The following is a 17857-nucleotide window of genomic DNA, read 5'->3' as shown; positions in this document are numbered from 1 at the left end:
TATTCCTGTTCAACCAACAGTGGATTACGCACAGGCCATACTGGTTGGTGGGTAGGTTACAGCCAACAGTAATAAAGTCGGCTGCACTATTCCACCAACTGTAGACCATGCACGTCCCACTGACTGTGGATTGTACGCAGGCCATGCTGGTTGGTGAATAGGTTACGGCCAACAGTAATACTATTCCACCAACTGTAGGCTGCGCCTGCTCCACAGTGAGGGTTGGTGAGTAGGCAGCGGCTAATAGTGACAAACAGTACTAGAGGGTGCTCCTCCTCGCACTGTTGTCGGTGAGCTGTCACCCTGTGATTGGCTCATGGGCTGTTCTGGTCAGATCGTCTGTCCTATCCATACCTTGGTAGGTATGGTACAAAAGATCTTTCAGAATCAGACTGGCTCATTTGGGCGGGATTGTTCCCGCCTTGCTCATGCCTTCACGTGACTGCTGAAGTAGCTAATCTTGTACGTGTAGCCCTGCTGTCTGCGGGTAGCCTTCCCTGATGGCTTGTATCCGCAACTGCGGGAACAGGCGGGGTACTTCACCATTGGGAGGCTTTCCCTGCGTGTACAGCTTGCGTACTGCGCGTAAGATTCTATGAGCATGGTGGGTCCTGCGGGAGCAGATGGCCTTTGCGCAGACAACCCTGTTCAAGGTGAGTCTTGCGGGACCAACTGGTCTCTGCTGGGACCTACCTCTTCAAGTCCCCCCAGTCCAATGTTCTTCTCATGCGTGTTTAATAAAGTGAGGTGAACTTTTGGACTTAAGCAAAGGGTTTTGAAAAGGGTTTTGTAAGGTTTTCCATGGGAAGTCCTTGTCACTTGCAGAAATGCCCGAGTTTCCTGCTTGGTCTTTGGGTATGATGCGGGTAGGTCTGTAACCTCCTCGCAAGTCAGGAGCATTGAGTCCCAGTTGTATGTATTTTCCATGAGGTTTTGGTAGTTTCGAACATAGTGATCAATTATGTTAAGACCACCAATTCCATCTTGGAGCTTCAAACAACGTAGTTCTCGACGCTCCCGCTATGCGGGGATGTTATTTCCGTTTCCGCAAGCATTGCCCAGAAGATCCTTCTTGGTTTCAATTCCCAGCGGAGCGCTAGGTATGTGAAGGGTTTTGCCTTAACACTGTACCTGCGCTCGTCTTACGGTTACTTTACTTCCAAGGTATTCCTGGCGTCAATTCCCTGCGGGTGCTAGGTATGTGAAGGATTTTGCCTTTACACTGTACCCGCACCCGTCTTATAGTTACTTGGTTGCCGAGGAATACTTGGCTTCAATTCCCTACGGGTGCTAGGTATGTGAAGGGTTTCGCCTTAACACTGTACCCGCATCCGTCTTATGGTTACTTGTTTGCCAAGGTTTTCTTGGCTTCAATTCCCTGCGGGTGCTAGGTGTGTAAAGGGTTTCGCCTTAACACTGTACCCGCATCCGTCTTACGGTTACTTGTTTGCCAAGGTAAGGGGGGATTTTCCCGCTTACTTTTTAATATTTTCGAATTTTGAATTTTGAAATTCGAAGAGTTGGTGAAAAGATAAGAACAGTCCAAACCTCTGAAACGTCGCGCGACAGTTTCTTCTGACTGTGTCAGGACGTGCAGGAAGTTATGGTGACGTGACAGAACATGGTCATTCAAGTCGCTTTTTCAGGCGCGTGGGCGTGATTTTTCTGGCGCGTGGCCGCGAAATTACTGGCACACGTCCTTTCAACAGCTGTTGCCAGCCTGTTTTTTGCCACGTGTCATAGTTTCATTGCACCTTTGATTTCTCTCTCCTCCGCATTAAATTCACCGCATTAATTGCGATTACTATATAAAGGGGAAGAGAGTTATCTGTAATTCACACTTTCACCTTTCTTCTTCTTCTCAAGTAATTTCCGGCAAATTTTTCTGTTCAGTAAAGCCTTACTCTGAAATCTTTTTCTTTTTTCCACCATGTCTTCTCATGATACTGATGATCAGAAGACTGCTGGCGAATGCCAGTGTTCTCTTCCTGTCGATCTGTACCAGTATATCGTCAGGAAGTTCATGCTCGAGTCTCTCGAGCCTGAGTTTCCTGAACCCCACCATACTGTGTACGATGCCCCTAGTGGCAAGATCGGGGTTTATGCTGCATTCTTTGTCTACGGAAACCTTAGGTTTCCGTTGACAAAGTTTGTGTACCGTGTCCTGGAGAGGCACGGTGTGCACCTGACAGAGGTGCACCCCATGGCCATTGCCAAGGTCCGGCACTTTGAGTGGGTGTGCCGGATACTGGGCCTTGAGCCCTTTGTTGACCGTCTGATGACCTTCTACACTTGGAGGTGCATCCAGGGGTGGTACACTCTTACAACCCGTATAAAGGGTTTAAAGATTTGTACCACCGAGCGGAGTCTTCGCTCATGGAGAAGAGAGTTCTTCTTCATATCCGCTCGCGCCGTCCCCATCGCCATGAAGTTTAAGAATGGCCAGGCGCTTCCGAACCTTCCCGCCCTTAACTACGAGGAGGCGGAATGGTTTTCGAAGATATCCCGGGTCCAGTCCCCGGTTTTCCGTTTTCCGGAGTCGGCGATGGTGATGCTGGGGATGAGCCGGGTGTGGAAGGCGGCGAATGCGGATAAGGTTCCGATCGTCCTTGAATATGGTTCGAACTCTACCCCTTATGGTATGTCTTGTTTCTTTTTTGCTGACTACGATTTTTTCTAACTTTCTTGTTGATTTCAGAGGGTAACGATCTTCAGTCGCTCCTGAATCCACGGGAGGAAGATGGTCCTGCGCGGATGGGTACTCGTGCTCTGGACGAGAACGAGTTGCCCATCCTCGAGCAGACTGCGGGTCGGTTCGTGGAGGTTTACCCGCCAGGCCAAGAGATCCTGAGCCACCGACGGCCAGGTAAGCCTATCTTCTACCCTGAACCTCTCAAAGCTGTGCCTGCTGCTGGAGTTCATGACATTTCTTCTTCTGAGGAATCCGCAGAAGGTCCTCCACTGGTGCGGAAGAGAAAGGCTGCCGTCGCGAAGGGCAAGGAGAAGGTGGCCTCTACGGCCGACCCGGTAGTCCTATCTGACTCGGAGTCAGATAATGCAGAGGTGGCGGGGAAGCCCGGTGGTGAAGAGACCACCGCTCCGGAGGCTGCAGGTGTCACCTCCGAGGAGGCAGCGGCAACGACGGTTACCGGTGTCAAGAGGCCGGCTCCATCGGGTTCGCCCCCGCTCGTCCGTGCGTTCAAGCTCAAGAAACCCCGTAAGTACCCCCATAATTCTTGTCTAGATTTGTTGTTTAAAATAAATTTTTCTAACACTTTTGCTTATGTAGGTGTGGATGTTGACGCATTCCAGGGTGGAGTTGGAGCAAGTATTCCCCCGCCAATGACGGTAGGCTCGGTCAGCCTTCCCGAGGCATCGACCCAGGCGTCTACGCCTGCTTCCGCTGGTTCCAGCCTTCCTGAGGCTGTTCCAGCTGAGAAGGTGTCTCCGCCGGCCGTGAGTGCAATTTTTACAGCATCTTTCACGGAGCCGGCGGTTACTGTTGCTGAGGAGGTGGCGCCAACCATGGCTACCACAGCGGCTGCCACTATACCTGCGCCACCGGCACCGACGGCCGGACCTTCAGGTATGCGCCAGGCTTCCCGCCGATCTATGCCACCTTCCCGTCTGCCTGACCTGTTGGATGGATTTCCTTTAGGTTCAGGTGATGGGTTTGGCGGCTATCGGCCTGTTATTGACCCTACAGGTACGTAGGGTTCTTTTTCCTTTGTATATTTTTATCATCTTTTCCTAACTGCCTTTGTTTCTTTTGCAGTGTCGGATTCCAATGAAGTGTATGTTCCAAGATGGAACATACGCCGAGGAACAACCCTTCGCACCCCTGTGGAGTGCGTGGACTGGGCTCGCCACGCTGCTCCTCATGGTGCGTTGGGGGAAGCCATGGCTAGCTACCAAGAGGGTAGGCTAACCAATGAGCTTCGGGTTCTCCAGGCCCGAACGCAGCCCCGCGTCGAGCTGCTTTGTCGTGAAAACGACAAGTTAAAAGCAGCTCGCGCCAAAGATATATCTGAAGCGCGGGCTCTTCGGGAGGAGAACCGGCAGTTGGCCGCTGCCGCAGCCGAGAAGGAGAAGGCATTCAAGGCCCTTGAGGTTGAAGTCCAGGCGCGACTCGAGGCCCGCTCCAAGGCTGCCCAAGCTGTGAATGAACAGCTTCGGCTGGCCAAGGAGACTGCGCGAAACTCAACTGAGAGGGCTGCCAAGGCTGAAGCTGTTGCTGAGCCACTTCGCGAAGAGAATGAGCAGCTTAAATGCAAATTAAAGGCTCTTCAGCATGCTCATGACGCCTTGGCAATGGAAGATGCCAAGAAGCTGCAGGAGATCCTTGACCAGAGGGGGGTGCTTGACCGTACTGAAAGGAAACTCAAAAGCGTCGAAGAAGCTGCTGCCAAGGAAGTTCAACTTGCCAACCTTGATAAAAGCGGAGCCGAACGTGCTTGTAAAGAAAGTCAAGCTACCCTCCAATGGTTGCTTCGAGAAGCGTTGCCTCAGGTATCCTCTTTTTCTTTACGCTTTCTGCTCGTAATTAGAAAATGTTCTAACTTTATTCTTTTGTAGGTTGTGCGTCAGGTCCTTTCAGAGACCTCTTATGACGATGCGATGAGCGCAGCCCTCAACGCTTCTCATGAGGATGGGCAGAAGACTGGCTTCCTGCTTGGTCTAGGGTTTGCTGAGAGAGGCTTTCCGCCCTCCAACTTCCCTTTATTCAATGTTAACACTGAAGCTGCTTATGACCAAGCTGTGAACCAGTACGCTGCCTTCCCGCATCCAGTGGTGGAGAAGGTGAATGAAGCTGCTGCTGCTGATGATGGGCTAAACATCCTTAAGGCTTTCCTTGGGCAGCCGCGCTCTGATGGTGCTGGCCCAAGCGGAGGTGGCCCTGAAGCCTGATCCTGAAGATCCCTTCCCGCTGGTAGGATAGACTTAGCTTTGTATAGATTTCTTTTAGGCGGGTAGTTACCCAGCCATTCTTGTAAATGATTGTGAAATATTAATCTCTTTGCGTATAAGATTGTTATTTCCTTCCTTGGGTTCTTTGCTTTATAAACTTATGACTTGCATACTTAGTTTAAATTAGCAATTTCCCAAGTGTTTAGAATAAGAACCTTTGAACGTGGTTGATGATGGGTTAAAGTTTCGCCTCCTCCTTCGTGATTGTGCGGGTAAAACCGTCACTTGCACTTGGTAGGATGGCTAACCTTTACCCTCTATCTGACCTGCGTGTAGGTTTTTCAAAATTTCTAAGGCATTAAGTTAAACCTTTGAACGTGGTTGATAATGGACTAAAGTTTTTGCTCCCTCTTTCGTGATTGTGCGGGTGTAACCGTCACTTGCACTTAGAAGGATGGCTTTAACTTTAGACCTATATCTGACCTGCGTGTAGGTTTTTCTTATCCTTTTTTAAGTGTTCATAAGTTAACCTTTTAACGTGGTAGATGGTAAGTTAAGTTTGGCTTCCTTGAATGTGATTGTGCGGGTAAGACCGTCACTTGCACTTACAAGGATGGCTAAACTTTACCTACATCTGACCTGCGTGTAGGTTTTCCTTAGAACTTTTTTAACATTTTGGCGTTGTGTTTATGCGGGTATTGCCGCCTTCCACACGCAACTACTTCTTCCTGTAAGGGAAGTTCATAGGTTACAAGCTATCAATACATCATGAAAGGAGAATCATTTCCATTAGAAGTGGCTCTAGGCCTTTTCTTTACAAGTTGGAATTGATCTACATATAACATTTGCGTAATTGAGCTCCATTCCATGTTCTAGGGATGGGAGTGCCATCGAGCCTTTCGAGCCGGTACGCGCCCTTTCCCAGAACCTCTTTGATAATGTATGGCCCTTCCCAAATCGGGGCCAACTTTCCTGGGCGTTGTTGGTTCGAAGCCTCGTTGTTACGCAGTATGTAGTCTCCTTCCTTGAAGTTGCAGAGTTTTACCCGCGTGTTGTAGTATTTTTGCATTTGTCGTTTGTAGTTTTCTTCACGCACGGCGGCTAAGTCTCTGCGCTCTTCGGCTAGCATAAGGTCTAACCGTCTTTCCGCATCATTGTCTTCTGGTTGGATTAAGACCCTTGGTGAGGGTAAACCGATTTCGACTGGGATCATGGCTTCAGTGCCATAAGTGAGACTGAACGGGGTTTCTCCCGTACTGGTCTTCTTCAGCGTTCTGTTTGCCCAAAGGACGTGTGGAAGTTCGTCCACCCAACCGGATCTATGTTCCAAGAGTCTTTTCTTTATGCCTTCGACGATGCTCTTATTTGCTCTTTCCACCTCACCGTTACCTTGCGGGTGTGCCACTGAGGTAAAGGTGTGGGTGATTTGAAGTTCTTTCAGCCACTGCTGCAGCTTCTTGTCAGCAAAGTTGGTGCCATTGTCGCTTACCAAATTCTGTGGAAGTCCAAAACGACAAATAATAAATTCCCAAATAAATTTTTTGATATGCTTTGCGGTTGTTTGGGCTAAAGGTTTCGCTTCTATCCATTTGGTGAAGTAGTCAATGGCTACCACTAGGAACTGAACATTCCCAGCTGCTGTTGGAAATGGGCCTGTCACGTCGATGGCCCACTTCTGAAATGGCCACGAGGAAGTGACAGGAACAAGATCATTTTTCGGGCGATGCGTGTTGGGTGCGTAAAGCTGGCAAGATCTGCCTTTTCTGATGTATGCCAACGCGTCCATATGCATCCCCGGCCAGAAGTATCCCGCGTTGTTTAGCTTGGCTACCACAGCGCGGGGGCCTGCGTGTACTCCACAGATGCCTTCGTGAACCTCCCTCAGGAGGTAGTCAGCATCTTGGTTGTCCACACATCTTAACAACGGGCCAAGAAAGTTACGTCTGTAAAGGGTGTCATTGACCAGCTGATAATTTAGTGCTTTACAGCGTAGTTTTCTTGCCTGTGACTTCGACTCTGGTAACGTTCCTGCTTCAAGGTATTTTATTATTGGGGTCATCCATGTTTCTGTACCGGTTTGGATGACACAAATTTCCTTGTGCGGGACTGATGGTGTTTCGAGGAGTTCCACGCGGATGTCCTTTCCCAAGTGGGTGAAGGCCAGTGATGCAAGCTTGCTTAACGCATCCGCAGATTTGTTTTCGCTGCGCTTGACGTGTATCACTTTACAATCATTAAAATCGCGCATGATGGCTTTGGCTTGGGCAAGGTACAGGGCCATTGTGTGGTTCACAGCCGTGTACGTCCCGTTTATTTGATTTGCCACTAGCATGGAATCAACGTGGGCTTCCAAATTTTTTACACCCATCTTTCGCGCAATCCTCAATCCGGCCAGGAATGCTTCATATTCAGCTTCGTTATTCGTACTTGGGAAATCCAGCCGAATAGCATAAGTATATTCCTGGCCTGCTGGGTTTGTTAATTTTAACCCTGCGCCTGAACCCTCGTTACTAGCTGCTCCATCAGTATAGAGTCGCCAGACCTCATCGATTTCGTGTGCTGGGGAGGGTTGAACCTCCTCCTGGCACTCTTTCTCCCGCGCAGCGGGGACTTCGGCAATAAAATCAGCCAGGACCTGGCCTTTAATGGCTGGTCTCGGCTTGTATTGAATCGCATATTCTCCCAATTCAATTGCCCATTTGGCTAGGCGTCCCGATAACTCGGGTTTGCCTAGAACATTTGAGAGTTTGAAGTTGGTGAGAATAGTGATTGGGTGACCCTGGAAATATCGTCTCAACCTGCGTGAAGCGTGTATAAGTGCCAAGACCAGTTTTTCCAGGGTAGAGTACCGGGTTTCCGCGTCTGCCAGCACGCGGCTAACATAATAGATTGGCATCTGGATGCCTTTTCGTTCTACAAGCAGGACTGCCCCGGTTGCTCTATCTGTTGCGGAGAGGTATAGGATTAACTCCTCTCCCGCTTGTGGTGCTGTGAGTGTTGGGAGTTCGATCAGGCGTGATCGAATCTCCTGGAAAGCTGCTTCCGCTTCTGGTGTCCAGCGGAAGTGCGTTTTCTTTAAACAATTTCTTAGTGTTGACACAAAAGGGAACGACCTATCCGCATGGTTTGCCAAAAAGCGGTTAAGCGCGACTAGTCGTCCATTAAGTGTTTGAGCCTGTTTTATGGTGGTAGGTGATTCCATTTTGACAATGGCTTCGACCTTTTCAGGGTTCGCTCTGAAGCCATCTTTAGTAATAATGACCCCTAAGAACTTCCCTTCTTCCACCCCAAATGAACACTTGCTCGGGTTGAGCTTCATGTTTATCTTTCTGAGCGTGTTGAAAGTTTCCTCAATGTCTTTCAACATCGTCTCTGGCTCGGGACTTTTGATGACCAAATCATCCATATAGACTTCCAAGTTTCTCCCAATTTGGGCGTGAAACTCTTTGTCCATTAGTCGTTGGTACGTGGACCCCGCGTTCTTAAGTCCGAACGGCATCATTTTATAACAAAATGTGCCATCGGGCGTCCGAAAGGCGGTTTTGTCCTGGTCATCCACAGCCATGTGGATTTGATGGTACCCCTTATACGCATCCAAGAAGCATTTAAGGCGAAATGGTGCCACCGAATCCACCTTGAGATCAATTTCTGGCAACGGATAACAATCTTTGGGGCATGCTTTATTCAAATCTTTGAAATCTATGCACATGCGCCATTATTTGTTATTCTTCGGTACCATTACGGGATTTGCAACCCATGTTTGATATTTGCTAACGCGCACGATGCCCGCATCAAGGAGTTCCTTGACTTGGGTTCTGCACGCGTTGGTTTGCTCGGGCCCCATTACTCTGCGCTTTTGTACGATCGGCGTTACGGCCGGATCGCATTTGAGCTTATGCTCTGCCTTTCCCCGGGGTACACCAGTCATGTCGGCTGGTGTCCACGCGAAGATGTCTGCGTTTCGCTGCAGTAAGCGCTTGAGTAAGGTGCGTGTTGGATCAACAATTGTCGGGCCAATGGTAACGGCCTGATCGGGATATTTCCCATTGAATGCCCACTGTTCAGGCTCAGTGATGGTTTGTTTGGCCATCTTCGGTTTGGGTTTAGAGGAGACAGATGCGATGCATACCTGGGGAATGCCCGTGATCATCGCTACGCCTTCAGTTGTCGGCCATCCCATCATGCCGTGGACTGAGGATACCACAGCGTTGAATCTTGCCATCCCGTCTCTCCCGAATAGGATGTCATACGTATGATGTGGTTTTTTCATCACAACAAAATCCACATCCTCCGTGCGTGAATAATTCCCATCAGTGAGAGTGACGGGGAAAGATAGGATGCCCAAGGGAGTGTTCATGCTGCCGTCAAACCCTTCCATTGAAGCGTAGACCGTCTCCAGGCGTTCCTTGTCTTCATCATCGAGCTTGTCGAAGAACTGCCTGTACATCACTGTCGACGATGCGCCATTGTCAACGAGGGTGCGGGAGGTGATGTAGTGCCCCAGCTGGCTTTTAATGACAATGGGGCCTTCTTTGTTTGGGCCTCCCGGCACTCGCGGGAAGCGCACTTCTGCTTCCTTCCATGCGCATGGTTCGGTCATTGGTCTCTTTCTTCCTCTGACCTTACCATGGACCATGTTGATGCTAATGTCGACGGGCTTCCGTCCGTTACCCCTGTACCTGTTGTCGTTCCTTCCTCCCTTCTTGATAGATGCCACGAGGTGTGCGAGCCTCCCATCCTTGACGAATGTCTCGACGATGTCCCTCAAGGATGTGCACTCCTCAGTGCTATGGCCCTTTGTCCCATGGAAGTCACAAGACTTGCTTTGATCCGCATTGGGTTTCTGTCGGATCACTGGAGCTTTTGGCCATGGCAGTTTTTCCGTGGCAAATATCTCCGTGACGCTCTTGGTGAGTGGCGTCCAGCGGTTTTTCCGGTTCAAAGGGTGCGTTTTGTCCCTTCCGCCAACCAAAGGGCGAGAGCTTGAGGGGGCATCAAAGTTTATCCTTGACTGCCAAATACCTTGCCGCCTCTTTTTGTTTAGCCGGGCGGTTCTCACATTATTCTCCCTTGTCCTCTGCGTGTAGAGGTTTGTATTGTGGGGGAGATCTCTTCCCAGCTGTTTCTCTGTTTCGGCAAAGCGCTTGGCTGCCGTCATTATGGCATCCCACGTGGATGGCATACCGTCTTTACCCGTCAGAGTGCGGATGAGTTCTGGGTATTCAGCGCCCTGAATGAAAGCGGCGCGAACGAGGTCTTCACTGATGTTGCCCAGACTCACCTTCTTGGAGTTGAAGCGGGTGATGAAGTCCAGTAAGGATTCATCCTCTTCTCTGACACAGTTGAGGATCGTCCACTGCTCCTCAGTGTGCTTCCTCTGTTGACTAAACTGTTGACTGAACTTGTTCTGGAAGTCTGCCCAGTCATAAATGTGGTGGACCGGTAAACGGTCGAACCATGCTCTGGCTGCTCCTACCAGAGTCATCTGGAACATGTAGCACCACGTGGGTTCCGTCCAGTTACTGACGGTTGCCCCCGCAATGAACCTGTTCAGATGGTCATCTGGGTCGGATAGACCATCGTATGTGCCAACGTTGGACATTTGTTTGGCACTCCTCGGGGCGATTGCTTCTGCAATGTCCCTTGCAAATTTTGACCTTCCTGCGTTTGTAGCAGTAGGTCTAAAGGCCTTGGAGAAGTCGCGAGAGCTTTTTTCCGTGACTGGTTGGAATGCTTCCCCAAAGTTCCTTTTTGGCTGGGGATCCGTTTCCTTACGCTTCCCTTTCGCCCTATGGCGAGGGTTCGCGTCGGTGTCGGAGTCTTCCCCCTCGCCGTCTGAGTACTCGTACTCACTACTCATGTTGAGGTGCTGGCGAGTACTACCGAATTCCTCAGCTTGTTGGACTGAACGCAAGCGTTCGTCCAACTCAGCCTGAAATTCTCTTTGACGTGCCTCGGCCCATGCCTTCACTTGATCAAGTGTTTGGCGAGGGGCTCGAGGTCGCTTTTCCAGCTGGGCATCAGGGAATCCCAGTGGAATATTTACTCCACTTGCCCCTACATGAGTGACTGGGGTAGTGTTCGTAAAATGTATTTCACTTGCCCCAGCCTGGGTGGCTGGGGTAGTGTTTGTAAACATTGTGTTGCCGGTGTTAACCCCAGTGGCTGGGGTTGTGGTTACCGGAATTTCTCTAGTCATCTTGGAAGTTTTGAAAAACTGGAGAAAGATATAGTTCTAGCTTTATGCACGGATGGCGCCAATGAAGAAACACTAAGTAACCCCGGGCAGATTATAGGTAATCTGGGGGCCAGGTAATGTTTCCCACGAAGGTTAGGTCCAGCAGAGTAAGTTGTACTTCAGGGAACCTGCAAAACAGACACCGTAAGCTCGTCACTGAGAAGGGGGGGTTCCTCCTTGTGACCACCCTCCGGCGTGAGAATCAGTCTATATTGCTCTTTGAATATAAAAGTATATGAATACTATAAGAGCAGTTATCAAGTAAGTTATACGAGATTGTAGATGATCTTATCATTCCAAGATATTGGAGTATTTATAGCCGAAGGTAGGTTTTCTAGAAGGTACAGCCGGCTGAATAGTATTCCTGTTCAACCAACAGTGGATTACGCACAGGCCATACTGGTTGGTGGGTAGGTTACAGCCAACAGTAATAAAGTCGGCTGCACTATTCCACCAACTGTAGACCATGCACGTCCCACTGACTGTGGATTGTACGCAGGCCATGCTGGTTGGTGAATAGGTTACGGCCAACAGTAATACTATTCCACCAACTGTAGGCTGCGCCTGCTCCACAGTGAGGGTTGGTGAGTAGGCAGCGGCTAATAGTGACAAACAGTACTAGAGGGTGCTCCTCCTCGCACTGTTGTCGGTGAGCTGTCACCCTGTGATTGGCTCATGGGCTGTTCTGGTCAGATCGTCTGTCCTATCCATACCTTGGTAGGTATGGTACAAAAGATCTTTCAGAATCAGACTGGCTCATTTGGGCGGGATTGTTCCCGCCTTGCTCATGCCTTCACGTGACTGCTGAAGTAGCTAATCTTGTACGTGTAGCCCTGCTGTCTGCGGGTAGCCTTCCCTGATGGCTTGTATCCGCAACTGCGGGAACAGGCGGGGTACTTCACCATTGGGAGGCTTTCCCTGCGTGTACAGCTTGCGTACTGCGCGTAAGATTCTATGAGCATGGTGGGTCCTGCGGGAGCAGATGGCCTTTGCGCAGACAACCCTGTTCAAGGTGAGTCTTGCGGGACCAACTGGTCTCTGCTGGGACCTACCTCTTCATCATGTGAAATCAATGAAATCAGAAACAAGTAATAATCAAAGATCATATATAGAATTAATAACAGCTTAATCATACGTAATCAATAACAGCTTAATCGCATACGGCACGAATTCACGAAGTCACGAACGATCATATATAAAATCAGAATCAAGTAATAATCAATGAAATCAGAAAACAAGTAATACTCGCCTTTACTTTCACTGCTTTTAGATCACGAATTCACGAAACTTGCTTGCAGAAACCTTTGTATTGATAATTGCTTTGTATTGATAATTGATAAGACGGTGTGAAGGAAGGTGGGGAATGATAAATATATATTGGAAGGCTATTTAGGTAATTATAAACTCTAAAAAGCTTGTAAATTATTTTAAACGCTACTGTCGTAAGCGTTTCAATTTGGAGCTTTTTCTCCAAACTCAAAAGCTTTAAGCTGCTCTTACCAAACAATACTTTTTATTAAATAAGAGCTTTTTGTTAAAAGCTTGTAGCTTAAAGCTCCTAAAAGTTTTTGCCAAACATACCCCATATCTTATTATGTTCGGTTTGGTTATCGATTTTAACTTTTCACAAACCCGCCTTTTGGTTCATTTCTCTAAATCATTTGGTTTTTATTATTTTCAACCTCTTTATTTCAAGCCCCGTTTTGGTCTAGTTCTAACCCGACGCACTATTGATATATAATACATTCAACAATGAACGAACGAAACACTAATCGCTTCGAACCACCAAGATTATAAACTCTTCTTATTACATAAACGCTGGTATAATCATCATCTTTTATTATATTGCTTACAAACTAAGACAGTATTAAGTATTATCTCCTTTGGCCATGAGCCATATATATAATTAAGGTGAAGGTGATGGTGCAAGGACTATGCCATCTTCCTCATCGGTACTGGGAGGAATGGGGACAGTGCAACATGGGTACCCGGGGTAGCAGCAAACCTCATCGGGACGTTCATCAAACGGAAATGGTTTTGATGCCATTGTAGTAGTCGTAGTTCCGACCACCACGAGTGTTATGATCATGCATACCGTCATAAACCTGCTCATCATCATTGTGCCTATGCTTGTTTTTGGGTTACTATGTGTGGTTATTTATACAAGAAAATATGTCCTTCAAGCGGCAAGACAACAAACATATACATATACATATATATATATATATATATATTTATATATTTATATATATATATATATATGCAAACTAAATATTTTATATAAATAAGGTCCTGGTAAGTTCAAAAACATGGATCCTTTTCTTAGCTAATATCAAGGGTTTTATGGTGTATCTAAGTGGCATTTACAAAAAACAAAATACTGATTCGGTTGATGCTATTGTTTTTTAATTGGGCAGTCGACAAATTATTGGAAATATAAGCTATTAGCATAAAGTAAAACATAAAGTGAGACAAAAATAAGAGAGAAAAAAAACCCTTAAAAATAAAAAAAAATCAAGAAAAAAAAATCATAACTTAAAATATAAATAAAAAGTGAAAAGTATGTAAAAAAACTAAAATGTTTCCCCCGTCTTTCTCGTTAAAAAAAATCAAGGAAAAGACACAATGACAAAAATGAACAAAAGAAACACAATGATAAATAAATTATAGGTACATTAGATCACAAAATATAATACAATACTAAGCAAAATATAACACAATATCAAGGAATAAAAAACACAATGCTTAGGAAAAAATGTACAATCAATGACGAAAACAAACAAGAAAACACAATGATAAATAAAAAGACACAATAATCTTTTTTTTCAACATTGTTTTTTTTTTCTTTGAACGAGAAAAAATGAGGAAATACTTTAGTTTTTTACTTTTTTCGCTTTTTTTTATTATTTTAAGTTAAGTTTTTTGTAGGGTTTTTTTATCCTTCTCAACATTTTCATTTGTCTCCCTTCTTATAATTACTTGAACTAAGCTATTATTCTTTATATTTGTAATATGCATATGGGCCTCTGTTTTGTTGGTTGGGGAGACCCAGTGGGCTTGGATGCAAGAAGGATGCGGGATTAAAAGACCGACTTACAGGAGTGCACCTTTTTATGTAACCTGATTGAAAAAAAAAAAAAAGAATGGAGTAATATTTCATTGAATGTACATGTTTTTTCTAACCATAGACTGTAAATGAACATACAAGATTTGGTTCCAAACATCTGGGACTCCAGGTAAGCACCAGTGGCTGCAATCTTCGCCTTTCGATCCACTTCCACCCTTTCTTCCATAAATTGACGGGTGACCATCGATTCTGTAATCTGACAATTTCGTTATGTTTAACAACTTGACACGCGTTTTCATCTGGTTAATAACCTCTTCAACAATCACATTTTTGTCTGGATGGTTATTGGTGGCAGTTCGGTTTAGGGGTCTAGAAGCTTCTTTACAATGACCGCCTGCGTTCCACTCGCCTCCATTGAAATGGGAAGGGGCGGAAGTTCTGAACACGACATGAGTTTTTCTTGGATTTATGTATTTATCGACCCATATTGCCCATGTTGTCATGGATTTTCTGAAAGCTGATGTGGCATCAAGACGAGGGTGGACGGTATCGCCTTCCTGATAATAATTGACACTGCAAATTATAGTGTTAGATGCCAAAAGTTTGATGCACACTCACTTCAATTTTGAGCTAACTACATGATATGATATTAAATAAAAGAGAAACTATAATAAGCATGTTTTAAAGGTTGGAACCTGAAATAATTTGCATATTGGACATTTTAGAATAGTCAAGATTTTCTTAACGAATAGAAACCAAATTTAACGGGACAAGTTAATAATGAGGTGTCGAATAGTGTAAGCTCACCCGGATCTTGTTTTATAGTGGTTCCACCAATGCGCAGTGTTAAAGATCAAAATATCAGCGCCTTTCCACCTTGATGAGCCTCTATCAACCGTATCAATCCTCAGCGTCTGCATGCGTTTCCTACCAACTCTTGCCTTGCCCTCGTGAACCAAGAAATGGGAAACATAGTATTCAACCGTGCACTTATAATCCTAAAACCAAGAAATTAAGTCATTAAACATGAATGTTAAATTCATGTAAGAAATTCAAGAAGATTGATACAAATGGTTATTAAGTTATTAAATGATTACCACAAATTTGAAAGAATAGTTTCCTTTCTCTGTGGTAATCCGTCGGCCGCGTGCCTCGTACACCTTTTTTGGATCTTTTATGGCACTCATTAACAAACATAGCATAGATTCCCATTGATTCCGGTTTATAGAATCACCAACAAACACTACTCTTTTCCCCCTAATCAATTCCAACATGTTTGTTGCATTGAACCTATGTAGAATCAAATCTTTCGAAATCAAACACCAAACCACATTTACAAAACAAGAATTACATAAGTACTTCCAAGTTCCAAACACAATCTAATTGAAGATAATCACTTTTAAAACACAATCTAACAAAAATAATCACTTTAAAAACACAATCCAACCCAAGATAATCATATCCAAAACACAATCTAATCAAAGATAAATATTTGCAAGTGAAAAAAAAAAGAAAAAAAAAAACTTACCTTGGTATGTCACAATCTTGAGGTTTCCACCTCCACTTGATATAATCTTTATCCAACCTCCCATTGCCCTCACAATCAAACCCTTCATCTATAAAAGGACAACTAAAAGTATTATACAAAGGATAACCCTCCTCATCAAATACCCATTTCCCATTTGTCACATCACACACTAATCTTTCACCCTTTTTCCCTTCAACTTCTTCTTGAATCTTGTCACTAACTACCTTCTTCAAACTAGACACATTCGCATTCACATTATTAATAACCGAAAAACTATTATTATTCACGCCCACAATTTGGCGCGAAACCACCCCAAGATTCAGTTTTCTCCCAAACCCATCAAAAATAAACGAGCTTTTTGATGAATTTGATGAATTCGAGGGTGCTGTGAAATGGGTTTGACTCCGATTGACCAGAAGTGGTGTGGATGAGTTGGGATTTTGGCGCGAACCCGCATCTGGGAGTTGACCAAGATTCAGTTTTCTTCCAAACCCATCAAAAATTAACGAGCTTTGTGACGAATTTGTGGGTTTTGTGAAATGGGTTTGACTCAGATTGAGCAGACGAGTTGAATTGAAGGTGGGTTTAATTTGGGTTAACTGGAAATGGGTTTCTTGATTGAGGAATAATGGGTCGGATTTGAAGACCCAGAAAGAGAAAGTGGTTAGAAAGAGGATGGAGAAGCAGAGGGTTAGAGAGAGGAGGAAGAATCTAGGGCGTCTGATTGAGAAACTTCGTTGTTTCTCCATGTAGTTGGAGGATGAAGAAGCATGGATGGACGTTGAGGTTGAAGATGAAGGTGAAGGATAAGAGGAGGCAGTGACGGTGAATGAAGCAGAAAAATAAAGAGAGTGGGTGTGTGTTGCGTAATAGTTTTTGATTATTAAATGCTGGCAAACACATGCTTCCACTTCTCACCTCGTTCGTCGGATACTCTCATTTAATGTGTCTTTTATTTTATTATAAAAAATTAAATTTTAATAATCCAAACAATCAAATATTAATGACAACAAACAAACTATTTACCATCATTTTTTTTTCTAAAATTCTCAATATAAAAACAAATATTAAGTTTTAGATATTATTTATAAAAAAAAAGCTAAAAATAGGTATTTTAAACTAGTATGACGATTAGATTTTTTGTGTCAATAATAGTTTACAAATCTAGTCGCGACGACTATTTTAGGCTAAAAAAATTCAATGACGAGTATTTTGACGCCCTAAACTTATCGGGGCGACTAGTTTAGGTAAAAAATAGTTTGGACGAGTTTTTATGAATTTTTTTGTACTTTTATTATTATTATTATAGTATTATATTTAATTTTACTCTTAATTAGTTTTTTCTTTTATAACTTTTAAAAATATAAAGTTTACAAAAATCCAAATACACCATTGAGATGTGCTTTTTTTTATCTATGTGCTGACATAAAATTTATTCAAAACCGAGCAGGTAAAAAAAACCTCGATATAAATTTAGCCAGCTCGGTTTGAATAAATCTTATATCCGGGCGTAGATAACAAAAAAGCACGTCTCAATGGTGTATTTGGATTTTAATAAAACTGTACATTTTAAAAGTTATAAAAGAAAAACTAATTATAAGTAAAATTAAATATAATTATATAATTTTAAGAAAAGTAAAAAAAAATCATAAAAACTCGTCCAGGCTATTTTTTTACCTAAACTAGTCGTCCCGACAAGTTTAGGACGTCAAAATACTCATCCATGAATTTTTCTTGGCCTAAAATAGTTGTTGCGGCTAGCTTTGTAAACTAGTCATTAACATCAAGAATCTAGTCGTCAAGACTATTTAAAATACCTATTTTCTTAGCCTTATTTCCTTATTATCTTTTATGTGATCATTAAACTTAATCGCATCTTAAATAAAACTGTATCGTATATAATTACATATAGATTTACAACAAATTTCATTAAATACACATCAATGGAATTTTAATAATTCAAGTCATAACACTACAATAATCCATATTAACAGTGTGACTAATGACAATCTTAAATTTTATTTTTGTTGCTAAGAGCAAGCCCATTAGCATAACTATTAACGAAATGAAGAAACATACAACCAGCATTGAGTAAATCGAGTTTATATCAATGATA

General features: G+C 44.4%; 1 protein-coding gene across 1 annotated transcript; it reads right to left on the bottom strand.

The window, feature by feature from the left end:
- Positions 1–14283: 14283 nt before the first annotated feature.
- On the bottom strand, positions 14284–16502 carry LOC143625091 (protein trichome birefringence-like 6). The gene is made up of 5 exons (XM_077095544.1): positions 16078–16502; positions 15742–16014; positions 15311–15503; positions 15021–15211; positions 14284–14786 (listed from the first exon to the last, which is right to left on the bottom strand). Exons 1-5 carry the CDS (start codon positions 16488–16490, stop codon positions 14303–14305), a joined length of 1554 nt encoding a protein of 517 aa, XP_076951659.1. The 5' UTR covers positions 16491–16502; the 3' UTR covers positions 14284–14302.
- Between the last annotated feature and the right edge of the window lie 1355 nt (positions 16503–17857).

Source organism: Bidens hawaiensis, unplaced genomic scaffold (assembly GCF_021521415.1).
Source record: "Bidens hawaiensis isolate Kalapana, Puna unplaced genomic scaffold, B.hawaiensis_p1.1 tig00004020_1, whole genome shotgun sequence".
In the NCBI taxonomy this organism is placed as follows: Eukaryota; Viridiplantae; Streptophyta; class Magnoliopsida; order Asterales; family Asteraceae; genus Bidens; species Bidens hawaiensis.
This window is presented reverse-complemented; position numbering and strand designations above follow the sequence as displayed.

Bases quoted from the DNA above. Each gene is read 5' to 3' on its own strand.
- LOC143625091 (XM_077095544.1), bottom strand. From the start codon at position 16,490: ATGGAGAAACAACGAAGTTTCTCAATCAGACGCCCTAGATTCTTCCTC. The intron at 16,015-16,077 runs GTTTGGGAGAAA...GAATAATAATAG, and splicing joins AGCTCGTTTATTTTTGATGG to TTTTTCGGTTATTAATAATG. The intron at 14,787-15,020 runs GTGAGCTTACAC...TATAATTTGCAG, and splicing joins CACTATAAAACAAGATCCGG to TGTCAATTATTATCAGGAAG.